The 27,608-nt window shown below is 38.6% G+C and overlaps 1 protein-coding gene across 3 annotated transcripts in view; it reads left to right on the plus strand.

Annotated features, from left to right (window-relative positions):
- NEBL (nebulette) overlaps nt 1-27,608 on the plus strand; it is a 251,878-nt gene that overhangs the window by 93,580 nt on the left and 130,690 nt on the right. For all 3 annotated transcript variants that reach the window (XM_051610332.1, XM_051610329.1, XM_051610330.1), the window contains exon 4: nt 16,070-16,177. In XM_051610332.1, the coding sequence (XP_051466292.1) occupies nt 16,070-16,177 (108 nt within the window). The remainder of the gene's footprint in view (nt 1-16,069; nt 16,178-27,608) is intronic.

Consider the following 27,608-nt stretch of genomic DNA (forward strand, 5'->3'; position numbering starts at 1 on the left):
TTTACGTCCTCAAGTATTTGCTAACAGTTATGGCAGCACAGCGATATGTATACTTTACCCCAGTAAACTGGAAAATCTTTTGTGTTGACTACTAAAGAGTAATAGAAATAGAAATGAAATTTGATAGATTAGTTTGAAGTTAGGATTTTACCAAGATTTTTTTCTCAGGTAATTTTCAGTTCTTTGTCTGAAGAGCTCTTTATATCGACACTTAGTCACATGTTTTCTGTGTTTTAAATTTTAAATTCTTGACTCAGCAAAATGATGGGTTGCTGAGGAGAGACAGGGTCATTGGTCTCCTGTTAACTAATGTCATAGTATCACTGGAGTAGAGAGGGTATTGAGACTATGGTGGTCCAATTAACACTGCACGGTGCATTTGGTAAAAGATGCCATTGCAAAGCCTTCAATACCAGATTTGAACTGGATTCCCTTTGAATGCAATGGGTGTGCATCTCTGTGGCAGTGCTGCCGTATTTTCAGGGTTCCTGATGTTTATCTGTGGGTTCTTTCTCTTGCTGTGCTTGGTGTGTCCTTTGATCTCTGTTCAGCAAGACTCCTCTTATTAGCTTAAACTAGTAATATCTTCAGTAAGCATTTACCAGTAATTAAAAATTTCAGAAGATAAAGTATCTGTCAGAAATTTAGCTGGCAGGTAGAAAAGGTAAAGCATGTTGCCCCAGTACAGTGCTGATTAAAAGAAGGAGAAGTTAATAAAAAGAAATAAAAAAAAAACCAAACAACCAGGTTACCAATCAAGAGTTATCCCACAGCAGAGCTGTGTTTAATCTCCTTACTACACAGGATGATTGCGATGACAAGTTTCTGCACATATACCATGATAAATGGATGCTATTCTTTTATGGCAATGATTACATTGTGCATGTTGGCATTTATGGGACAGAGTTGCATTTTTTTAGAATATTTAATCTTCTTCCTGTGTTTTCATCTATTGTTTTCTCTGATAGCTGGAATAAGACCATGAAGTCAAGTGGCAGAGGCTCTGGTTGCTGAACTGCTTCTCTACTTCAATTTTCAAGTTAGATTTTCTTGCTACAGTTGTTATTTTTCTGCTTCTGCTTGGTGGTTTATTTAATCTCTAAAATAAAAAGCACACACTGTGCTCCAACGTACTTAGTCTCTCTACAAAATTGCAATTAGATATGTTGTGGGTGTAGATAAGAAATGTGCAAAAGCAGCATGTCCCTTAATTGCCTACTGCATATGTACAAAGCAGAGTTTTTTTGTGGAGGTAAATGAACCTGCATGTTGTCTTTGCCTTTCCCCATCTAAAAAATTAGCTTTGCATACGCTTCATATTTTAAAGTAATAACTGATCTTAGTTTGGGATGGTAATAACCATCTTGAAGCAATGAGACTTCAGAGAAGTCTAAGTGCTTTGTGTGGTTACCACTATCTTTGACCAAAAAAAAAAAAAAAAAAAAAAAATCCATAAGAAACTCAAATATAGTTTCTTTTTGATTTAATTTTAAATGACAGATCAATAAATGTGGGTCTTTGGTTTGGTCCTTTGAAGTCACCTACAGCTCTGGCCCCATTGCTCTTTCCCTCCTTCCTCTATTTTTTCTCTTTTGTCTTGAGTTGCCTTCTTTGGAATCTGAACATTTCTGGCTGTTTCTGCAGCTCTTTCACTATGTGGTATGTGGAGGAGCTTGAGGGGACGACAATGACAAACCATTAGCAAAAATACCATGATTAATGTATAATATTAAAAGCATTAAATTAACTGCTGTTTCGTTATCATTCAGGATGGCCTTGCCTTTAATTTTTTTCTTTTTATTTTTTAATGAGTTGTCATGTGTTTAACACTGCTGTCCATTTGCTGGATTCCCTTTGCATTATGGTAGCTCTTATTTGTCTAATTGTGTATATTTTAATAGTTAACATTTCCTATTTCTGTCTCATTTGATGCCGTGCTATTAACAAAGAGAAAACTGAGACCAGATGGTTGCCAGTGAAGCCACCTGGTATTCTAGCATTGCCAAATGTATTTTTCCCTCCACTTTTCTTCAGAAAATTACTGAGACAGGTCCAGGGTTTTTAGAGGATCCCAGGAATGTCTTGTGTGTGGCCAGACAAATATTCCAAACCTTCTAAGTTAGTATTTGCAGTTCTTTTCCCTGCTCTTCTTCTCTGTCAGGTAGCTCCAGATCTCTCTTTCTGTTGTCCCACTCCTCCCTTCGATTTGAGTTCTGTGCTTCTGGTTCTCGGGCACGTGGTTTGCAGACCTTGCTCCACTGGGCTGCCTCTGAGGCTGCAGGTGAAGGCCTGACCCTGACCACTGCTTGTTCCACCACCCTCTGAAGCCCCCAGTGTTGCTGGAGTGGGGCAAGGAGCTCTCATTGCCAGCAGAATCTGACAGGATGAACCTGCCAGGAGTCTTCCAAGAGCTTCTCCCCACCCCATGGGCGATTATTAGTGTGTAGCAAACAAGTGAAAGACCACCTTGAGGAATGGGGTGTTTTGGATGCAGCAGCCTGCGGCTTGCCATCTGATGCTGTGTTGATTTGAGGGCCAAATCTGAACTAAAACTGTCGTCAGGGGTGTGACAGTGTGAGCTGGGACTGACATGATCATAGACTAAGTGTGTGTACAATGTACAGTTTCCTTTGAGTGACAGGAGTTACAGTAAACTAACCAAAATGAATTTTCTCCAGTATGAGCTGCATCTCTGCTCTGCTCCCCATGCCAGTGCTGTGTGCTGGTATGAGCTGCACCATGTGCACAGTGACAGACGAGCTGTTCGAATGTGTGCTTGTCACTCATTTAAAAAGTCTGGTATAGGCAGGGCCTGTGTCAGTATTGATACATCTTTGAGACAAGCAATGTTAACACACCATATTGACACAGGTCTGGGTCAAGGAATGGAGTGTGGCTCCTCACTTACCCACTGCCAGTCCTTCTCTGCCTCCTCTCCATCTTCCCTCTGCCTTTTTAGCTCATTTCCTGGACCTTGCTGGTGTGTAATCCCCAAATACCTTGAATGACACTGACATTAACCCCTGGGCACTGTGGCTCAGTGAGTGTAGTTGTCCATCTGAACACAGAATCACGGAATTGAACACCCTCATTGAATTCTGGCAGGAAGAATGGTTGCCTCTATGTCAGCTCTCAGCAAATACCCAGATCACTGATGTACCTATTGGCTCTAGCCCTGGCACACTGTGCTTGGAGCTGTACAAATTCAACACAAAAACCAGTATCTGCCTGAAAAGAGCTTATATTCCATCTGTAAGAGCCAGAAGGAGGGTGTAGAGAGACGAGTAAATAAAATAAATAATAAGTTTGGTATTCAGCAGTGTAACATCTGTCTGTAATACAACAGTGAACCTGTATCTACTTATTTTTTATGATTCCTTTCCTGTGCTGTGGTCTGAACTCTTCTTGGAGTCCTCTGTCTTGTCCTGGGCATATGGTGCCTCTGTTTCTTTGCTCACTGTCCTCTTATATTATGTACCTGACTCCAGCATGTTCTGCGAGTGTCTGAAGAGGCAGTCATCCTTCAGCTGGCAGGTTTTGAGCTTCACTATTGCTCTACGAATGATCGCCTCACTGCTAATGTGGTCACCCTAGATGGCTGCAAGCCATCATGCAGAACAGTCCCCTTCAAACACTGACTCTAGTTGAAGCTGCATTTCTAGAGATATATATTCCTGATGGTTACAGTAGGTTGGACACAGTCCCATTACAGCACACACAGACCAGTTCAGCAGCAGCAGGTCTTTCAGGGAAAGACATCAAAGTGGTCTCTCTTCAAAACTTCCCATACTTTGGGAAATGGAAAATACTCGTCAAATCGATCTAGCAGGCAGGACTTTGTAAAGTGTATTTAAACTTTGTGATAAGAAAATAACATAAAAACAGTATCTTGCTGGGAATATGCCCTGAAGTGACTGACCAGAGTTCCTCCTATTTGGCCGGTTTAAATCACAAAGCATAATGATTTGAATGTGCTCTACAGAGGCAGTTGCATGGAGCGTCAAGGATCTTGCCTTTTGGGGCTTTTCATTTGTGAAGAAACAGGGGTTGTCTTCAAACTCCTTTTCTGTATTATAATTTTGCAATGTTTACCATTTCTCAAAATATGTGAATGTGCATTGAAGCTGAAAGGAGACTGAAAGATCAAACTTACTGCTGTGTGTAACTGCATTTCTCCACAGCAGAAAATATTAAAAATTATCAAGGAAAAGGACAATTGTTATTTGGAATCTGTGACGTTTGTATCTAATATGTGTAATTCCATTAAATATGTCTGAAAGCACATTGTTCAATTGCCAGAAATAGTGCCTTTTCCTATTATGCCAAGTGCATAAGGGTCCTGTGAGGTTTGGACAAAATTGTCTGCAATTAATGAACATTTCAGTGTATTTAAAGGCATATTTTTTCAACATATTTAATATCTAAAAACATCAGCATCGTGTCAGAGTTTTTTTTTAGCATTTTGTGCAGTCATTCTGTTTCCTTGCATACAAATGGCACATACAGTTTGTATCATTACTGTCAGACTATGCCTGCCACTGCTCTTCCTCCCCTAAATAAAAAGATTAGATTATCTTGGGAGAGATAAGTACCTTGCCTGCTTATGAAAGGTGAGAAAGAAAAATAAACAGTATTGAAAGTTATAACAAAGTTATTTTCATTGGTCTACTTTGTTTCACAAGTAGAGTGCTTTACAGGAATGATAAAGCTTGTATGTGTAAATGTTTTTAAAACCTAAAAGCTATCAGAAAGTAGGATGAATGCAGATTCAGGAATGTCATTCCTCTTTTTTTGTAACAGGCCGTGACCTCTCTCTCTCCTAGTTTTCCCTGGTCAGTAAAGGGAAAAAAAAAAAACAACCTAAAACCCATCCTGTGGCCTCTCTAGTGCTTGGAATGAAAAAATAGTTGTGGGTTTTTGTTTGGTGGGTTTTTTTGTTTGTTTGTTTGTTTTTGGTTTTTTTTTTTTTAAGATTTCTAAGGAAGTTTTGATAAAGCAGCACAGCATAGCATTTAAATAGCAAAGATCCTTCTTTAAATTCCCACTTTCTCTCCACTAACTGTGATATAACAAAGAGAACAATTTTTACACCTGGGGTGATTTGTAATTCTTCTCCTCTTTCTCTTCCCTCCATCCCCTCCTGCTCATTCTCTGATAAGAAATGCATCATCTGCTCCTTCAGGATGCCTGACCTTCCTTTTTTGAAACTTTTGGTTTTTTTCCCCCCTTTCAGTTAATTTCTGGAATAATTTCTCTAATTTGTGGACCCTTCCTTTTCTTTCTGCCTTTTTTCTGTGTGTAAGCAGGCCCTGCTGCTGCACCTCACTTTTTGCTCTGATCCTAGCCTAGCCAACTGTCACTTTTTAGCCTGCAGGGAACCTTCTGGTACTAACATTCTTGCCTTGTTTTTATTAGAAGGGCATCTCTCACAACATATACCTCGCTGTTTGAAGCAGAAGTCATGTGTATTCAGTAGGAATGAATAATGGATATATTTAAAGGGTACCTTGCCCTTCTCCTTTCTTTGCACATAATAAATAACCACTCTTTTAGTTTGGTTTTACATATTGCTCTACAGGCACAGTTTGAAAAAAACTGGTGATTCAGCTCAATTTAAAAAACAGTGCTGTTTGCAGCTGGTAGTTTCTGCATCTGAAAGCTGATTCTACACCAAACTCAGCATCTGTGTGTTGCTCTAAAATTCTGCAGATTTAGAAGACTAGTCACAAATTTACTTTGTAGCATCTCATGAAAACATGGAATGACAAGAGGTGTATAGGTGACGTGAGGGGAAGTGTGGGCTCTGGATAGAGTTCGTTTCATCTGGTTTTAGATGTCTTTTTAAGATATCTAAGGAAATTTTAAGTATTTTTAAGAACATTTTTACACTTTAAGGTATTTTAAAGATGTTTTAAATATAGGTATTCTAAAGGTGTTTTATGTATCTTCTTCAGGATGAGCTAAGTTTTTCTCTGAAAACACTGGTTTCTCTCCATTCACTGTAAAAGGTTGATGAGGTTTTGTGTAGATGTCTGTATTAGACACATCTGCTTTTTGTTCAGTGATCCCACTGTCCCTGGCCACTTATCCTAATTTAAGGAGTTATCTGGGATAATGGCTGTATTAAAGGATAAACTGAAATTACTTGGAATTTTCCTATTAACTGTGACAAGCTTTAGCTGAGGCTCCCAAAGAAGATCCTAAAATTGAAGGCCAGGCTTGGAGGATAATTTAATTATCTGACCTCAGTTTAAGGATTTTAGAGTCTGAGCAGCAAATTTTGTGTGTGTGTGTGGGATGAGGGGTCTGGATGTATTTTTATTTATTGTCCATTATACTTAGATAACCAACAAATGGAATTGCCTAATTCCAGTGTAACTATCAACACTGCAGAAGTATTCCCAAGTTGTCATGTTCTCACTGTAGTGCTTTCCCTTGAGCATGTGGCTAAGATTTTTTTATACATATCTCTTGGGTCTTGAAGCTTCAGGAGTCTAGGACAACTTATGTCTCTTTCCTCATGAGCTGTGGCAGGACTGGGGGTCCAATTTCTGGTGTGCGTGGGAAGTGTAGGCTGGAGCCAGGGACTCTGGGGTGATGACCCTGTATTCTCTTTGCAAATGAGGTAGGCTTCCTGTGTAAATGATTTCTAGGAGTAGAGGCAAACGGTTTGAAGGAACTGGAAACTTTATCCTCAGATGTTTCAAGCATCAGAGTGGATGAAGAAAAGACGGTCAGAACCAGGTTGCAACATTGATTTTACTGGTGGCTTTTGACATCTTCTGATTTCAGTTAATGTGGCTGTAACTTAGGAATTGTATGACTTTCCTGTGTTTCTTTCTGCTTGTTGTTAGAGGCTGATGTGGAGGCTAATGATGTAAATACAGATTTGCCTTTATAGGAGGCTGTGTACATAATGAATTCTATAAGAAATAGATATTCCCTCCAAGTGATTCAGCTAAGAGACTACTCCAAAGATTAACATTTCCAGTGATACAGTTCTCTTCACAAACACCTGTCTTTTGATAGTTTTAGAATATTAATTAGGGTAAAGCAGTGTTTTCTGTTTTTCCCTTCTGCAACTGAAATTTTTTAAGACTATCTGACATTCAGAGTTGAAAATACATGAAAATTTAAATACACAAGGCTGAACTGTCTGCTCTGTATTTTCTGGTATGAAACTGCTATTCTTAAATGTATAACTTTCCTTTCACTTTCCTTTCCACTATAAAATGAAGAACAAATTGGAGAATTTACAATCACAAAAAAGGAGGTATTTACTCTCATGTTCTAGATAGAGTTTAATATTAATCTGTTATCTAATTATCTACAGTTTGATTTGATGGACTTTCATATTTTTTCCCTTTTTACATCCAACTTTTAAAAAGAAATAATAAAATCACAGAATTGTTTGGGTTGGAAGAGACCTTAAAGATCCTCTAGTTCCAAACTCCTGCATGGGCAGGGACATCTGCCACAAGACCGGGTTACTCAAAGCCCCATGCAATCTGTCCTTGAACCCTTCCAGGGATGGGTCATCCACAGCCTGTGTCAGTGTCTCACCACCCTCACAGTGAAGAATTTCTTCCTAATGTCTAACCTAAATCTACCTTCATGGTGCCTTCAATAGCTTGAGGTTTAATCTTCATTACTGAGTGGCAGCAAGATAACTTGGAGGGCAGAAAAATGTTAAGAATTTCAGAATCTGCTTGAAGTTAAATGGAAAAGATACGTGGTCCCTCTCCAGGGAGACCCTCTCTTTCCTCTGCATTTTGTTTTGGGCTGCATTCTGATTGCTCTCTGTTGGATTCCTTTCAGCCTCATTCTTCTGCTAGGGCAGCGAATGTTCCCTGATTTTTTGGCAGGTGTTCATAAAAGTTTTACAGAGGTTTTTTTCTCCATGTGCCTCATGTGCTGGCTTCTGCTGCCTGTTAGTATTTGTTTTGGTTGCCTTTTGTAATTTATGACGACAACTTGCACCCTTGGTCTGTAGTATGGTTTTCTGAGGTCAGTCTTCTTTTACATCCCTTCTGGGGTCAATCATCTTTAAATCCCATGCTGTATTTTTTAGTTTAATTATTGCCTTGGTTCTTCAAAAATTTCTACTATCTTTGGACCAATATGATCTTTGTGTTACATGAAAGATTTATTAGGTGGATTTTTGTGTTTTTTATTGGGTGAGTTTTTGCAGGAAGGAGAATGTTTGGAGTTTCTTATTTACCACAAGAACTGTTGTTGTGCATGCCTGTTTTTTCTGTGGATGTGCATTTTTGGGTTCTATCTTTCTGGTACTCGGTGGGCAGATGCCTCTGAGCTCTGCTAGTACTTTTGAGCCAGCTACAGGCTCCATGACCATGGTTTGCATGGCGCTGAGCCCAACCTAACATATCCTGCCTCTCAGCAGGGCTTACTAGCTCAGTCTTGGTGCCCTACCAAGTCGACCAGCAGTTACAGATTTTCTGTCCGCCTCAGAGAGTAGGCAGAGCAAGCTCACATGTGCTTGTGATTTACTGCATGCTTCTTTCAGAGTGCACAGCTCAGGAGTTCATAATATTCCTGGTGGCTGCCTGACCCTTTTTGTCAAAGAAAACAACAAGACAGTGACTGTGTGTTTAATTTGGACTCTGGAGTTAAAACCATATTCTAGGATTTCGCCAATCTATACATGAGGCATTTAAATGTTGGTGTTTGGGGATTTTTTATAATTTTTATCCATTTATGCCTGATAATTGTCTTTCTGTTTGGAGAAGTTTGCTGTCACTGGTGTAATTTTTGAGGTATTTAAAAATTTTGCCGTAATTTATGAGGTTGCATTTAGATTATATATATATCAAACTTTTGTCTTCTTCCTGGGCAGATCTATTTCTTTTGTGGCAGAGTAAGAAAACCTTCACTTTCTCAGACTTCTGTTCCTTGGAGATAAAGTGGTTGAATACACCAGGTGCTATGGAGTGAACAGAAGGTCTGACAGGACTCCTCTGACATGAATGTTACAACCTCATCTCTCTTCAGCTGTAGTTCTGCACTGAATTTGTATACTGCTTCTGAAACACAGATGTAAAGTTTGTCTCCCAAATTGAATGGATGATAATTGCTCGTGGAAGTGGGGGAAAAACAGCTTGATCTGCCACTTGTTCTTTAAGTAACCTTCTCTGTGTGTGTAGGCTTTGGAGACCATTAGTGCTCTATTTTAATTGAAAAGGATATGACGGGCTTCCACTTTGCCCAGTTGCCAAACAAGGTGCAAGGCACTTGAGCAGCATGCTTAGTGGCATAAAACCAATTTCTTGGCAAGAAGCACCCAAGTAGTTTCAGTGGAAATAACTTTTGGTGGAGTGGAGCCTAAGCAATGTGTGTGAACATAAGCCTGTTGAAACAGTCTCGGGTTGCTCTCCCTTCAGTTGTAATTTTACTTGGATCCCAGCTACTGTTCACATGCTGTTGTGATACATCCAAATGGAGGACTCCATCTTTTTTTCATTCTGAAATTGTTAATCTCTCACTGTCTCCAATTTCCTGTCCCTGCACATCCTGAGGTCTGGAATGCTTTTGCCCATGCTTTTTCTGTGAGCCACTCTCACCATTCTCAGTATAAAAAGACCACATTACAGAGACATTATCTCCAGAGTTACTATTTATACACTTTAATTTGCACCCATCCAACCTTATAACTGTTTTGACGTGGACTCCAAGATTTTTGTTTGTTAGAAGTAGCTCCCTGGCAAAACTGCAAAAGTCCTCAGGGAATTACAGTGCAGAGATTTGCAGATGGTTGGAGACTTGCTGAGGCATACTCTACAGGGTAGCACAGACAGACTTGCCTAATGTTTGAATGATGTGTATAGAAATACAATAGATTTTGTGTTAGTGATGACACTTGAACCTTATCACTCTGTATAGTTGCAAATGATTTTTGTAGTGTTGGCTTTCTGGCCTTTTCAGATTTAAAACATCTTTGAATGAGAAAGTCTTCTCTCAGAAACTTTCGACTCTTACAGTTAATGCTTCAGAGCAGTGAATTGTAAAAATGACTTTTTTACTAGATTAAAAGCAAACATTTCTAAGATATGATTGTGTGCATCCTAAATACTGTTTGAAAAAAATACAACATGCAGTCTCAGGGGATTTTTTGTTTTATTTTATTTTACTCACTAATTTATTTCTGCTTTTAATGCAGATACCTTTAGCTGACTAAGAGCAGTTAAACTAAGGGAATGAAATCTTTAACCCTGCAATCCCTTATTCCATTAAAACTCCCTCATCAATGGCCTTTTAGGAGTCCATAGATCCTTGATTTCCTAAGGAATGCCCATCCTATGTCTTCCAGTTCATACAAAACTCTTGAGGACAGTTTAGTCTGCCCTGTGGGCTGTTCCCAATTTCTGTGTTCCAGATTGCTGTTTAGATTTGCTGTGGCCAACAGTGACAGTGAGAGGACCATGTTTTACTGCCATTAGGAGAAGCAATGCTTGGGCAGGCTAGTTACTGACTGTTGGGTTTTGATGGGACTTAAATGTACCTCTAATATGAAGAGGAGATGAATGGGATTTAGAGCTATGGGAAGTGTTAGAAGACAGGTGATGCTATGAAGGCTGAATCCTAGCTTTGACAGTTAAAATAATGTTAGGGATAATTCATAAGATGGATCAGTTGGCTAAAATAGGTCTTAAGTTTACTCTGAAATTGTTCTTCATGTTTGATTTACCTGTAAACATGTTTATTAGGAATGCTCATAAAAGCCTAATTTACCGAGTAACTATATTTCTCTGTCTTGCTATTAAGTTTGTAAGAAGCAAGAAAAATCCAGGCAGAATCAACAGACATAGGTGCTCTATGAAAGAAGCAGATACAAACAAAGATGTCTTTGCCAAGATGTGCCTCTAGGACCTGTACTGTGGGAGGGGGTTTCTTGCCAGTCTGTGAAAACCAGAGCATTAGCAGATGGTGACCTTTGGGAAGTAGTTGTATGTGCTGGCCACAGAAGGAGCAGATGGCTCTAGGAAAACCTCAAGCACAACATTGTGAAACAAATTCATAAATATTCAGGGTGTAGTAAAGGCTATAGCTCTATGAACATTCCTCTTGGTACAAACCTGATATAATGGGTCTTGTCCCTCATTCTGCTCTGCTAACTCCTTGGTCACTGGACATCAGCCATAATGATGCCAGAGTCTGTGGTGCTATGCAGTGCATCAGAGCAAGGAAAGGGGGTATTTTGGAAGAAAATTATTGGTATAGCTACCTGGTCTGTACAGGAAAATGAAGAAAGGACTGCACAGGAAATGAGTTTTGACATTGACTTAGCTTTTGGGGATTTAATGTTTGCTTTGTAGTGGCTGAGTAACTTTTAGAGGTAGAGATGGAATGAAGAGTGTTTATTAGGCTGGCATTATTCACAGTTCACCAGTGATGATAAAAGCGTGAGGATCCATCATGCTGAATTATTCTGCTTTTTTTTTTTGGTGGTGTTTTTGTACTCCAGTGTTTGTTCAACTGGTAAATGCCTCTGTTACTGCAAATGCTTTGGGCTAAGGGTAAGTGCTATAAATCCTGGGAGAATAGTCAGTCTTTTAAGCTCCATCTATATTTTCAGTGTATTTTTCCCAGGAAAAAAATATTTTTTTGTGAAAAAAAAACAAAAAACAAAAGAGCATCGTTTTCTCCAGCATTAGATTTTATGTACAGAGTAAGATGTACCCTCTGTCCTTGGCTGCTTCATACTGACCCCATGAATAGATTTACACAATCTTGTCTTGGGCATCTCAAAGATACTGTGTTCATGTCATGAATGTGAGAAGTTTGATTTCTTAAGGATCTGTTGGATCACTTAGTACTGTGAGTCTGTGCAGAATTACTTCTCATGGAGTATTTTAATGTAATTTTTTTTTTTTTTCATTTATGGTGATGTATTACTGTTTTATTTCTGAAGTTTATGCCACACATTGTTTCTCAAGGGCCTAATTTTTCAGGGCACTCAGCACTGAGGGTGCTCTGCATTTATGAGACCACTGAATTTTGGAGCCAAGGGGGAGGCATTATGAACCACTAGCTGGAATTTTGGTGATGAGTTGCTAAAAAGCATCTTTGTAGGAAATGGTTGCATTTATGATCCAGTCATTAGAGGTTACAGTAATTTCCATTTCAAAACTAAATTTCAGGTGTTTCTGTTTGTCATGGGTTGACCCTTAGCTTACTGCCAGATAACCACCAAGTGGCTCTCTCACTCCTCATCAGGACTGAGGGACAAAATCTGATTAAAAAAAAAAAGGGGGGGGAGAAGAGAAGAAAAAAAAAAAAAAGATTTATTCTCTACTTCCCATCAGCAGGCCATGTCTAACCACTTCCTGGGAAGCAGGGCCTCAGTATGTATAGCAGTTGCTTCAGAAGATAAATGCCTTACCAACAAATGCCCCCCTTTCCTTAGCTTTTATTGCCGAGTATGATGTTTTATGATATGGAATGTCCCTTTGGCCATTTTGGGCCAACTGTCTTGGCTGTGTCACCTCCCAAGACCTCGCCCAACCCTCAGCCTTCTGGCTGTTGGGTGAGGTTGAAAAGGTATCCTTGATGCTGTGCAAGCACTGCTCACAAGCAGCCTAAACACTGGTGTGTTGTCAAAACTGTTCTAGCTACCAATAAAAAGCAAAGCACTATATGGGCTACTAGGTGGAAAGTTAACTCTGTCCCATAGTGATATTTACAGCTGCTATACAGAAGATTCTTTTCTGTTGTAAATTGGTTTAAAGCAATAGAATTGCATCTTAATCCCTGATTTGGTAATACTACAAGTTTTCTGGGCAAGAAACACACGAGTTTTTAAATTATCTAAAATTGGAGTTTAGTCAGCAGTTGTTTTCTCTCCTCTTCATTCCTATGCATTCTTGATACTGAATGGGGATTTTTTGGTTTCAAGCTCTGAACTGACTGATGGCATTCTTATTATTTGATATTTTCTGGAAACTAAGTGGTTTTGTTCTTTTGAACTTAAAATAACTAGTGGTTTTAGTGGGCCACATTTCACTGAGCTGTGGTCTTCATGAAACATTACATTTTTTTGTCATTTTTATAACTTAAAGTGTCTTTATGAAGTTAGATAGTAGGATCCAATAATGCATATGTTAACTCTGCTAATATTTTAGAGGGTTTTTTAAGGATTTCAGAATAGCAAGGATATATTTAGTTAACCTTACACCTGTGAAGTGATTTATTAATAGAAAGTAGGAACCCTTTTTATCTGACTGAAGGATTAAAATAATGTGAAGCTAAAACTATCTAGTTCCCTCCCTCTTTTCTTCTCCTGTTCCTTTTTTGTAAGATGAATAAAGGTCATTTGAAGTTAATGGCTGGTACATTTGGAGCTAATGACAGGAAATGCTCTTTCTAACAATAGGTGATCCCTCTTATAGGCAGGGCTGAGCCCATTTTAAGACATGTTCATTTGCTCATAATTCTGGTAAACTTCAAGCAGTAAGGCTGAATGTTATCATGTCAGCTGTCTGCCTCAGGCCACATTTGGAATTTTTTATGCAAAATACTCAGCTGTTTCCAATGCTCAGACTATGACAAACTAATGCTCTCTTATTTGAAATTCTTGATGCCTTTTTTTTTTTTTTTTTTCATTGAACATCTCTGTTGTCTTAGCTTTTATGGCTGAAAGGTTGAAGCTTGCTAAGATAGAAGTAATTCTTTTGTGTTAGGCATGTGTCCTTGGACATGGAATTCTGTCTGAATTTTGAAACTTTGTATTACTTCAAGTAAAGTTCACATATACTCATAGAACCTCTTTCTTAGCACCAGACAGTCCTGGAATATTATGTCCACCCAGTAAGTTCAAGGAGGCCTCTGAGAGTCAGTGGGAAGATGGAGAGCTGTTTGGTAGAAGTAAAAGGATATAATAGCCAATAGAAAAAGCATATTTCAGAGAGGTATTTGAAGTGCCTTGGGTAACAGGGTTTTAACAAGAAGCCATGGAGAGATGAGCTAGACTAGTTTAGAAGCTGAGGGAAACAAAGTGATATCTGATAATGGTGGTCAATTGTAGGGAAAGGTGCAGAGATGTTCAGCCTGGGGGAGATGAAAAGGAAGGTATCAGCCCATGCCTTCCTCAAAAGCCTGAGTGGAACCACAGTTTCCTTAGTCTCAGGTTGGTGTGAAAATAATATACTTTGTGTAGTGAATAAAACAGGGGACTTAGGAAGTAAAAGGACATTGTTATGCATGAGGTGGCTCAATTCATCCATGGAGACATAGAATCATAAATCATAGAATGGTTAAGGTTGGAAGGGACCTTAGAGATATCAGGTTCCAACCTGACCTTAAACACCTGCAGGGAGGGGGCTTCCACAACCTCCCCAGGCAACCTATTCCAGCACCTTACTACCCTCATGGTGAATAATTTCTTCCTGATGTCTAACCTAAATCTCCCCTCTTTCAGTTTAAAATCATTATCCCTTGTCCTATCATTCCCTCTCTGGTGAAAAGCCCCTTCCCAGCTTTCCTGTAGCCCCTTCAGGTACTGGAAGGCTGCTATAAGGTCTCCCCAGGTCCTTCTCTTCTCCAGGCTGGACGGCCCCAACTCTCTCAGCCTGTCTTCACAGCAGAGGTGCTCCAGCCCTTTGATCATCTTCGTGGCCCTTCTCTGGATCCTCTCCAACAGCTCCGTGTCTTTTCTATGATGAGAGTTCCAGAGCTGTACACAGTATTCCAGATGGGGTCTGACCAGAGCAGAGGGCAGAATCACCTCCCTGCCCCTGCTGGCCACACTTCTTTTGATGCAGCCCAGGATGCAGTTGCTCTCTGGGCTCCAGTGCACACTGGTGGCTCATGTTGAGCTTCTCATCTACTACCACCCCCAAGTCCTTCTTTTCAGGACTGCTCTCCAGCCATTCTGCCCCAGGCCTGTGTTTGTGCCTGGGGTTGCGCCTATCCAGGTGCTGGACCTTTCACTTGGCCTTGTTGAACTTCATGAGGTTGGCACTGGCCCTCCTCTCCCACCTGTCAAGGTCCCTCTGAATGCCATCCCTTCCCTCTAGGATGTCAAACAATCCACATAGCTTGGTATCATCAGCAAACTTGCTGAAGATACACTTGATCCCACTGTCCATGTCTCCAACAAAGATTATGAACAGCACTGCTCCCAGTACTGATGACTGAGGAACACACTCGTCACTTGCCTCTGCTTGGATACTGAATGGATCATTTGTGGATCGTCATCATCACACATGTCTTTGCTACAGAGTTTTGCCTGTTGCTCAACAGTGACTTCGGATTTTACAAAATTTCATCTTATTTCTTTATGTTGAAATTGAGATCCCCAAGACGCATTTGCAGAAGTACTCAGTATTTGTACAAGTAACTCAAGTCCATTATTTGAACATATTAAAGTGTTAGGAATCTAAGAGTGAACAGCCTGAGACCCCTATATGTTTTTTGAAATTAAGCTTTTTTCACCTCTATTTGCAGGTTGCCCTAGAAGTACAGGTAATGCCATTCCTACTTTTCAGGGTGCATTATATGTGCAAGATGGACAAATTATGCTTGTATAGGCAGCCATTCCCTAACTTACGAGTGTTTTACTTTGCAGTTTTCTAAATACTCTTTTAATGGAAAATTTTTGTAACTTGTAATATAAGTTTTATCCAATGGAGAGACTGGTAGACTCATCATGAAGAAAGGCTGAAATGGGAAGCTTTGTATTAGAAGACATCCAGATTTAGTTATAGCTATTTTTTTGTATGAAAAATAAGTGCTTGCTTGATGCTATGTTGGCATCTGTACTTCTGTGGTTACTGTTCTCAGAATGAAACGACCACAGAGAGTGATCTTTCCACAGCTGCAGGGAGCATGGAGATGAGTCCACAGCATCACTGGAGGGGGCAATTGCTTGGGCACTGCGGAATTTTGTCCAGTTGCTGCCTGTCTCTGTTTGTGGATGAAGGCAGGCTTCTCCTTTAAGGGCTGGAAGCCTTTAAAAAATGCTTTATTTACAGTAAAAGAGAATTGCTACTTGCTAGGGTCACATTGTGGAAAATGAAAACAACCCTGTTCTTCTGTATTTTCTATTCTGTAGGTAAAATACAAAAGAGACTTTGAAGAAAGCAAAGGACGAGGGTTCAGTATTGTGACTGATACGCCCGAGTTACAAAGACTGAAAAGGACTCAGGAACAAATCAGTAATGTATGTGACTGCCACCTACAGTGATTGTAGATGGAGAAATAGTGTGTCTTAAGAAAAGGTGTGTTTGTTGGTGTTTCTGATGAGTCTGTGAGAGTGAAGAATCTGATTTTGGTGACTGATTTGTGTATGTCAGATTTTGAAGTGTGTGTAACTTTATACCATGGACTTGTACAGCACATGGGCAACGTGTGTTCACCTCTCCAGCTTTCAGCAAGTATGCTCAAAGCTTTTTCTACACTAAAATGATATGACACTTTTTTGCTTTTTTAAAATAGATTTACCAGCAACTAAGAATACTTTCATAACTTTTTGTTTACATGTAAACTATATAGATTATACAAGCTATAAAATTTTGTATTATTTTAGCTGTCAAATTTAGCTTAACTGGCAGGATAGAGTTTTCTAGAAGCACATAAGATTTTGATACTGAGTTCTAAAAGAAAATACATACAAGGCTGCTCTTCAAGATGAGATGGGAATAGCAAATAGCAAAATTTAACCATGTGTTTAGTTAGCTTAGAGCTTGAATGCAGAATGCTTTCAGGAGAGGCATTTTAAAAAAGACTTTTCCTGACTTATGTTTTCAGTAGGAAACTTATGTTGTATCATGTATAAGTCATTGCATGATGGAGTACTGGGTGATATGTAGTGCAAATATGTATGAAACAGGTAAGAACTATGCAGAGCTAGAAATGGTACAGAATCAATACGTACTGCAAGAACTTGTCTCCATAGATTATTTTGTGCATTTTTTTTTAGTCATTCCTTGCAGTAAAAAAAAATAACAGCATGGCATCAGAGGCATTCCATGTAAGTACGATCAGAAGAAAATTATGGAGTTCATTTACTTGAAAGAAAAAGTGTTTTTCAGGTTGGGAGCTTCTTGAAAATAAAAGGAGTCACTGAGTAATACTACTTTATCACAGCAATGGAGATGAACCATTCTTGCTGGAGCATTCACTAGCTAAGGTTTTGATGTCCAAAGCTGGTCTTTGAGGTGAAAAATTTGGGCTCATTTCCTGTAGCCTAGGCCAGTGGCGAGTACAGTTGATTTAAGAGCTGTGCAAATGCTTCTATGCATAGATAAGACAAGAAAAAAAGCTCATATCTTATGCTAATACTGGGGCTAAATTAAATTTCTGGTTAGTGGGAGAGAAAGATGTATTCTTTAGAGTGGCAAGAAGCACAGCCATTAAGACTTTCATTTGAGATCTGGGAAACTTCAGTGAGTCTCTGGTTTTAATCAGCTGTATTTTTTTATTCAGACCAGGAACTTAAATTGGGTCCTCTCATGACCTACATAGCTTCCTCGAGCAAGAGTGACTCTTTTGTGTGGGGTAGTTCTGGAATGCATCAAGGAGATGAAACAAGCAATGCTCTGATGAATACTTAATCCCTTGTGCTGGTCTGCTCCGTTAGGAGAAGTTGAGAGAAGTACCCTACAGCAGGCCTGTGGTACTCAGTTTTGGATATTGGCATGGCCAGAAATCTGATTAGATCTCCCAAGCCAAATAACCTCTACATCAGAATGTGTAATAGTATGACACAGCTCACTTGCATACTCTTTTTCTCTCTCTTCCTCAAAGCATATTGGATTTTCTGTTGTGGGAAAGGGGAAAATGAAAACAAAGAAGTAGTTTGTGAAATGGAATTTTTCTTCCCATCTCTATTTTGGAGTGAGACAAGGAGGTTTCTCTTCTAGCAGAAGATCATGTTGCATGATTTGTGATACTGTTTGACTGTCGAACAAAGGCACCTACCTGCCTTTTCAGACCCAGACCCAGAGATATATTTTGAAATGTGAAAAGTGATTTTCTTTATTTTTCCCCAGTATTTTTTTTGGTGGTTGGATGCATGACTCCTGTTGCCTCAGTCTTAATGATATAGATTTGTTCCATCCAGACTGAACAATACAGAGTTGTTCCATTTAGTCTTAACTGTTCAGGGCTTTTTTCCTTTGACGTACGTACCTGACAGAAGTTCCAACTCATGGACTCTTATAAATAATTATATTGAATGGTAAAATGGAATTTTAAAATGTGAATGATAAAAATAAGTTACATTTAATTTATGTTTACATTGAAATAATAGCTTGATTTATAGCATTAAATCCTAGAAAGATAATTCTGTATTGGCTACACCTTGAAGCTAATTAGAGAACTCCTGTAATATAGAAATGCATTCCACATAGAATAGTTTCTGTATTTATCAGATAAACAGTATACATTGTGAACTAAGGAGCTAACTAAGGTTTCAAGACACTTAAAGGTAAGCACTTTAATAATTCTAAAATATTTTTTCTTTTCATGTATAGAAAAATGGAAGAATACTAATGTATATATTTGATTTTCAGTTTTGTTTTGATTCACCTTGAAGTATTAGAAACTTCTCAAAGAGCCTATTTGAAATAAAGTTGTAACAACGTCACTGAAGGGGTAAGTGAGCACAGTTAAAGTGTGTAGCTGTTCTTGATGAAGATAACTAATGATAATAGATTTTATGTAACAGAAATCTCTGTAAAATATTGCCTTTTTGTCCTGATATTAAGTTTTGTAGGACACATGAATATTAGCACAATGCTCTTGACTTTTTAAAGAGTCTCTTATTTTATAAATATAAATCTTACAAGGAAAAAAAAGGGGGGGGAGTGGGTTGGATTTTGGTTGCTATTTTGCTGCCAGCAGTCCTGCATCTGAAAATGTACACCAAACTCCTGCAATGTATTTTGTGGATGGATGGATGTATCAAGACCAGAATGGAGCTTCTTAGAAAATAATGAAATTTACCCCATTATAAGCCTAATTAAAAAGCCTAATTCTACAGACGTACAACATGCTTCTTAAAAAGAATCACAAAGCCTCTCTGGAACATGCAGGTTCAACTGTCCCGAACTACAACTGTAGCTTCTTAAGTTAACTTGAAAGGCATAAGCCACACATGCTGCATGAGTCGAGCAGCTTTTTATACTGATGATTCTGTGGGGTTTTTTAATCAACCTTTGCATGTCTGGGCAGGCATTTAAAAATCTGAATAAATGTTATGAATTTATATATGTGAAAATATTTGTAAGTATGAAAAATATATACGTGGATAAATGTTATTGAAGTTTATTATTAATTTTTCAATTACTCAACATACAAAATTTCCATCACTTCTGCAGATGTCACTGCTTATTGGCACTGTGTATGTAGTTAACACAAAATTTATACTTTTCACACAGAGAAATGTATCAATTTTCTTAAAAGATCTTGCAGTGTTTTTTGTCCATCTTGAACTTTGAGAAGATTTTCAGTATGAATGCACATATTCTCAAAATGAAAAAAATCCACATTTTTGTAGGTGTTTTTGCCAATAAACTAACTGTAAACTGATTTTACGAGGAAAATGTTAAGGTGGCAAAAGGATCAGGATAATTAAAGAAGATGGCAAATGCCTATTTATTGATCTATCATGACATATGGCTAAATGAAGATGTGGGAACTCAATCTAGTAATATTTCCTTTGGGGAAATGGAACACTTTCAGCTGTTTGCAGCAATGAGCTGCAGCTTGCTGCCACTGGACTTCCATGTCTAGGTATATAGCTTGAAGCATGTTTTATCCTGTATGAAAGAAGTTGCACTTTCTTAAATGTGTTCCTGGTAAATGTCTGCAAAGTATAAAGCAAAACAGGTGTCCATGCAAATTGATGGAGTGAGAAGCTTTCATTAAGATAAAGGCCAGTGCTTGGATAGTAGAGGTTGCTGGCTTGGTTGTATGGCTGGAAGGCTGCATGGAACCTTTCACAGTGGTGTTGCCCTCATTACACTGAGAGCTTGTGTAAGCATTTCTCATTTCCACATTTACGCTGTTAGGAACTTAAGTCATGTGGGAGTAAGAAGCAGTGCACATCTGTGCCCTGCTTGTCTTTGAGAACTAGCAAAATGGAGTAATGTAGTTCATTTATATCTTTGTGACTCATTTTCCAGGAGGCTTGGATTGTATGTGAAATGAAAACTATACCTTAAGGAAAAAGGACAAAAAAGAAAACATATAAATTCAATTTACAAAGCACATTTCCAAGGTATCCTCTTTTGGTGGAGACCTGAATTTAGGAAGGACAGTAGAGTTAGTAAAGAGAAGGACACTAAATCACTCCTGAGGGATGTGGTGTCATCCTTATTTACTGGGATTTGAACTCCTCACTGAAGTTAGGGCAGCCTGTATTGGATGTAGGGAGAGCAAGAAATTTGGCTGATTTTGGAAAATCCAACCACTCTTTTTTTCTCAAAGAAAACCCATTCTGATTCCAAGAAGTAAATTATCAGAGCTTTTTGCTTAGTTGTGTGAAAACCGTGTTATAAACTTTGATTGAATTATTACATACACTTACACTTTCTTTAGATACAATTTTTTATTATACACAATAGAATTTTCTTAAAAATTAAAATCCTGCAACATTCTCAAAAACAGGGTATGTGGATTTTAATGAGAAAGGCTATGTATTTATTGTCTTTAATGGAATAGGGTGTATGTTTTTCTAAGTCTCAAGGATCACATTCTACCTCCAGTTAAATTTATGCAGCTTCGGGGGAAGCAGCAGAGGACAGGATATCCCTCATAATTTGAATTGATTAAACACCTGTTTTCTGGAGAAAGACACAAATGGTAAGGAACTGGGTACTACCTCAGATATGATACAAAAATGTCTTCATGTAGCAACTGAGGAAGGAAACAAATGAAATTGCTACTGTGCTTGTGCACATCTGCATGTCTGAAATTAGAAACAGACATTTTGCCATGGCTCCATATTTGGAAGCCACTGGCACAGTTGTTCAACCTGTTAAGTTGCTGAAACATAAAATGGTATCTTAAATTGCCAAAACAGATTGTTGAGAAAATTGGCAGAAGATGTTAACAACAAGGCCTGGAGCTCCGTTTGTGGGTTTCACAGCATAAAGCTTGCAGATACTTGTCTGTAAGGGCTTTTTTCCCTCAATTGAATTCAAGTGAAGAAGAGGAATAGCATGAAAGGCAACAAGAAAAACTGACAGCAACATCAATGTTGACATTTCACAAAACCAGCCATAGTACATCAATGAAGAGACTGGGTAAGTATGTTAAATCTCATAAAGAAAGAGCTTATATTGTTCAAGGCAGCACTGGGATTTTCACTCTTCTGAAGTGATTCACACTTTGTCTGTCTGTATTTATAGTCCTAAGCATGATTTTTTTGTTGTTGTTGCTTCATTTGGAAAATACACATTTAATCATATATCACAAGTGTGTCCACTAAAATAGACAGAATAGCACTTTCTGACCACTGTATGAAGTGCTGCATGGCTATAGCAGGCATGGAAGGCTCGATGCACCACAGTACTGGTTGCCTTCTGCTCTTGTTGATTCCTCTGACAGTTTAACATGAACTGCAACTCCAAGAGCTATTAATTATTTGGTATGCTGTAGGCTTAATTCCACACAACTGCATTTCAAAAATGCTGCATATAACTCATATGATTAAGCATCTACCAGTTGTGTTCAACAGCATTTTTTTTTCTGGCTGGAAGCTAGGAGGCTGAATATGTCATTCCTGTGGCTAATACAGGTGTATCTCTACAAGAAGGTGGAGTTCCTACTGTGCTCCTGTGCAGTGGACATGTGTATAGGGTAATATCCAACCTTGTTTTTCTCTGGATATATCTTCTAATCTTATTTGTATAGATGCATACAAAGGGAAATTCTGAGCTGCAGGTCCTTTGGCTTTCCAGTATTTCTGTGTTGTAATTTTTTGACTTCTCATTTTGTGTAAGCAGAATAATTCTGCCTTTAAATGTAGAATCCTAATAAATGATTTAGAAATTACTTTAATTTACTATTTATTTACTGTCTGGTATGATATTCCACATACCATAAGATGTAAAAGCAACCTGTAACTTCTTTGGGTTGTTTTCCTCAAAGTTTCACTTCTTTAATGTTATTGAATGAACCTGATTACAGAGTTGTTTAAGAATCCTCTTTCAAATTGGGGATTAGAATCCTCCTCTAGGCAGTCCATATTTACATGAAGAACTAAAGCACAGAGATTCAAGTACTCATGCTAATCCAGGCACCTAAAGTAAACCATCATCTTCTGGGTCAGCTTTCCATGAGAGCAGAGGGTGTCATAACCTTTGTGTGGGAATTTTACAGCTGTCGGGGAGGAAAAGATCACTGGGAATCCGTAGCATTGTGTTTGTGGTTTGTCAGGGATGGCACTGACTTCTTTTTCTGTTCCTATAACTTTTTCAGATTCGCTTTGTTGGTCTTCCTTTCTTAATCTTTGTGATATACTTACTCCCAATGATTAAGTATATCACAAAGAATCAGTAATTTTAGACCCCAGAAAACCAAGTTGAAGGATACTTTTTGCAATGTCAGATACTCATGACAATTATTATTTATGAATCTGTCAGTACAGGTGGAATTGAGTAAATTAGTTGACTTTAACTACTGAGCAGGTTGACTTTCAATCTGCAGCAGTGCATAACTCAAGTCACAGTAGGTCATATTCCATGGGGGTAGTAAAACAGATAATCCCGAACAAGGTGACATTCTTCACCTGCTGAAGATCAGCTTCCCAGTCTAGAGCAAGAAAAGTTTTACAGGCTATCAGTGACATTGTTATAAGACTACTGCATTTGTAACACAGGTGGAAAGATGCATAGCTCTTCATCAGAAAGAACAGAAGCATTTTACTGTTCAGAAGCTGGAAAACAAGCCCCTGCCCAAGAGAGGCAACTGCGTTTATAAAAACAGATAGTATTAAAAATAGGGATTTATAATGGGTGTTAGTGAGCTGTTTGACCTCTTAAATCCCATACTGCCCATAATAGCATTAGATGTGTAAATCTGGATAGGTATTTTAGGTAACTCGGCTAACCCCAAATCTATGCTGAAGTTCTGGTGAGCTATGAATGTGTGAGAGAAGAACCACCTCAGCAAATTGTGTAAAATGGAAGTGCTTGTCTGTCAGACACAAGCCTATTTGGACTTGAATGGCATGTGATCTTAGAACAATTTCTGCTTGGGGAAGGCTCCCTTTCAGCAGCCCCATGGTGAGGATGGATAAGTGACCTCAAAAGAACCCTAACACATGTGAAGCTGCAACTATCTTCAGAGATGCAGAGGGAAATATTTTAGGTTAAGTGGATCTCTGTTAGACAAAGCTGGCAAATGTGACACCTACATAGTTGCCTCTTGGATGGTCTTATTCCATCTGGCATTATTGCATAGGCTTGCTTAGAAAAAACTTACTTTCTTTTTAAGCAAATATAATGAGGTATATATTATTGTGTTTTATTATTTTTTTTCTGGGATTTCAGAAGTCTTTTTTATAAGTTTATAGAAGAAATTGCTGTAACTGCTACTTATTTTCTTCTGTATCACTGCTTTAATATGAAATTTCTTGATTGCAAAAGTGACAGAGCCTTTATGATGTCAAAATACATCTTGAAGTTCCAAAAAGTTTTCAGTGAAGTTCCATAGGGAATAGTATAGTCTTTCTGATTCTAATTTAAATAAATATATTTGACAAGATGACTGTAACCTTGCTCACTATATTGACAAAATAAAATGAGTTGTGTGGTGGAAGTAAAACAAGCCATCCAGAAAAATCCCCAAAGGTATGGATTTACTGCATTGTGTAAATGGGTCAACTCATGCATGAGAAATGAATGCTAATTGTGAACTAGTGGCAAAACTGTAGACTTTAAGTAGAATTGAGTCAAATGATAACCTAAATATTTTGATAGAGCTGTCCTATCATGCTGCTCTTTAGAAAAATGCAACAAAGCTGAGCATTAAAATGTGTATTTGTGATACATTAGAACAGTGTCATTCAACTCCAACATCAAAGGCATTGTATCAATTTATGTCACTGAATGTCATATTATGTAACATCACTTTTCATGGCCTTAGTTTTTAATCCACAGTAATTACCATATCTTGTCAATAGATGCATGTATTACAGATAAAGAAGTAAACCTCTAGGTCAATATGTACATATTTAAAACTCTGAACGTCCTAATCAGAGGCTAAACCAGCTATATAAATGTGAGAAATAAATTGGCAGTGGTGCTATTTTCACATTTTGCTGCAGTACTGACTGTATTGCACATGCCTCTTTGTACTGTAGTTTAAGGAATGAAAAATTCCAAGCTGTAATGAAGACAACTATGAAAAGTGTTTTGTGGCGACTGTTGTAAGCACTAGTCTGTGATCTGCCTACAGGACTTGAGTCTCTGAAGGCTAGTGACTTCAAGACTTAATCAATGTGCAAAGTTTCTGATATTTAAATATATGGTTTTTTGTGTTTCTGAAACTAAGCAACTAAATAATGACAAATAACCAACAGCTCCTTTTTCCTATGTCACTGGAATATATTTATGCAATAACAAAATCACTCATTATTTTTAATGAGTACATGTTTTTGAAGCCAGTATTTTTTACATCTACTAAAAAAAGAGAAAGAAAATGAAAGGTCTTCATAGTAGCTCATCTCGGGAGCTAATTAAAATGAAGATTTTAGAATGAGAAAAAAATAATTAGCCAAGAAGATGAGAACTAGGAGTCAGCACCTCTAGAGATCCTTGAGTAGTTAAATGCTTGCAAGCAAAAGATAATTTCTAATTTCTGTGTTTTCCTATATTGTCCATTACTGACTTATCATTTCAGCTTGTAGTTCTCTCTCATCTGATGCTTTTGTGCTGTGCTAGGGTAGCATCTTAGGCAGTAAACTTACTGAAGAACAAGAAGCTCTCCTTCTTCTAAAGCTAATACAATTTTTAATCTTGATCTCTGGAGATTTGAATGCCTCACCACAATGAAGCTCACAGGCTTCATTGACCTTGGCAGCAGGGGTAACTGGTCCTCTGTGACTCCCAGGTTTTTGGGTTTTTTTTGCATGTTAACATGTATGTCTGTGATTTCCTTAAACAGTTAGTAGATATAGTTGTGACAAATCCAAGCTTGTAGTAAGTGTAATGAGTAAAACATTTTAACCATCCTAACACAAGAGGGGAAGTAGCAAAAGTTTTCATGGGATGTTTCTGCTTGTGTCTACAAAGATCATGGAGGGTAAGAGCTTACTTTTCCCAAAAAGATCAGAGTGACACAAGTACTGCTTTCTAACCTTTTCTGCTCTTGGTATAATTGAAATAATGGTTTAGTTAGAGAAATGTTTGTGTACTTTTTTTAAAGGTTCTTTTTCTGGCTCACACCAACAGTCTTGCTGTTAGCAAAGACAATATTTTAATTTGCCTTGAGTATTGGCTTTGCCCTTTCTTCACTAGGCAATGATGGTGTGAAGTAAACCTCTAGCCACTTTGGCCAGTTCAGCCCCTTTCCAGCCTTTAAAAGAGAAAAATACTCCAGAATGCATGACTTATGTTGCCAGGGTTAACTGATTTTTGTAGGATTTGTCATAACAGGGTAGCTCTTCCCAGTTTCTGGAATAGTGAGTGGGTAAGCAGCTGAGGAGGACAGTGTGTCTGGTGTGGGTTTTGGCACAGCGTAGGTGTTCTCTGGGGAAAAAGGGGAGGATTGGCTTACAAGGAAGCTGTGACAAGACCCAGAGTCTGCATCAGGGCAAGGTGTGGGTGTCCTCAGACTTTGTCTCATCATACCAATACTGAGCGGGATCCTGCTCCTTCCTCTTCTGAGCTAGTGGAACAAATGCACTTTGTCACCTTTTATCTTGAATGTTATAGGCTACCATTTTGTTGCAGAGCTGGAACCACAGTGTAGTGCTGCTCCCTCAGGCACCACTGATGGGAAATAAAGGATTCAGAGAATCTGGGAAGGTGCCTCCATCTCATCTCTCATGAGTTTTTTTGCCTGCTCAGCAGAGAGACCTGCTCTGGTGTGGGCTGGGCTGCCCCTGGCTGCAGTGTTGTGAGTACAAGGGAAATAGCCAAAGGTTTTAATCGCCTGTGCCAGGAGTGCTGCAGCAGGCATGGAATGAGGTCACTTGTTTGGCATTGCCTTTTGTTTAGCATTCCTTTCTGTGCAGTGCTTGTTTCTGGCTCAGATAATAGCTGTCATGCTGTCTTGAACTGAAAAGTTCAGTTAGGAGTCAGGTTCCTTTTCAACATAAATGAGTAGGACGAAAGGCTGAAAAAAAGCTTGATGGTGATAGAAAATTAAGCAGAATTATCAATGAAGGTGATGGCAAAATGTTACAGAAGGCGCTGACAGTATTGAGGGGTTGGGGATTAAATGATCAGCCTGTACTGAAAATAGGTTGAAAAGACACTGAGATAACACAAATGAGAGTTGAACTTTCAGTATGAAAAAAGGGTCAAGTCTATAAAGTCACAGGTAGCATAAACCTGGAAAAGTGAATGTGATTATGTACTGTTTCTTCTAAAGCAAGAACTAGGACCAGGAAGTGAACGTGTCTGGCATCATAAGAAAAAACCCCAAAAAATCACAAATACGTGGCATATAATCGAAGTGTGAGACTATTTAATACAGGAGACAGTGTAACATACATTAAAAGAAGGTTTAGACAAGCTTCTGAAAGTTAAATTAATCAGGAAATACTAATTGTTGTGACCCAAATCCAGAAACAGGATCAGAAAAGCTCTGATACACTAGTTTTTTGTTAGAAACTGGAAAGAATTTAGCAAGGGGAGGACTGGATTTTGTAGGTACCTTCCCTAAGCATGCATTACTGAACAGTGATAGAGCCACTATGATGTCATCAATGAAACCAGTGAGTCCATTAGTGAGCTTAATACCTTGTGCCATTTTTGGCCACAGTCGTGGCTCAGCCCTACCAGGCAGTGACCAACCCATTGTTCTCTTGGTTACACATAGCTGGGTTGAATTTACAGAGCACCTAGCCCTAGACCCTCTCTCACGTCAACAGGCTTCATTCATTACATCTAATTGTTCTCCTGGTCTTTCTATTATGAACCAGAAAGCCTTTCTGAGTCTTGAATGGCAAATTTTTGAAAAGGTGACTGAGGCACAAACATAACTGGCATATGACAGAGATTTCTTATGTACATGAAAGTGTTCTTGCATGGCCCTGGCAATTGGCAGGTATTAGTCAAAAGTAAGATGGTTTTGGCCCCGCTAGCGTGTTAGTGGTTTTCAAATTAATGTCGTGAACATCCTACCACACTTTCTTTGGCATTGCAGGACTGTCCTGGAGCATACAAAGTGGATGCATTCCAGATGAAATTAAACTGAATGATTTACTCCAACCACTAGTGTGTATCCAGTCCATTGGACTAGAGTGGAGCTAGACCATAGTGATTCCTCCCTGCTGTGAAATACAGACCTTATGTTGTCAGAACTGTTAATTTTAGAGATCTCCTATTGTGCTGCAGTACTTGGTAATGGAAACATGGAGTATGTTATCCTGCTTAGGAACCAGTTGTCACTTCAAAGCTACATTCCTGTGAGAC

The sequence above is a fragment of the Apus apus genome, chromosome 2, assembly GCF_020740795.1.
Source record: "Apus apus isolate bApuApu2 chromosome 2, bApuApu2.pri.cur, whole genome shotgun sequence".
NCBI classification, from domain to species: domain Eukaryota; kingdom Metazoa; phylum Chordata; class Aves; order Apodiformes; family Apodidae; genus Apus; species Apus apus.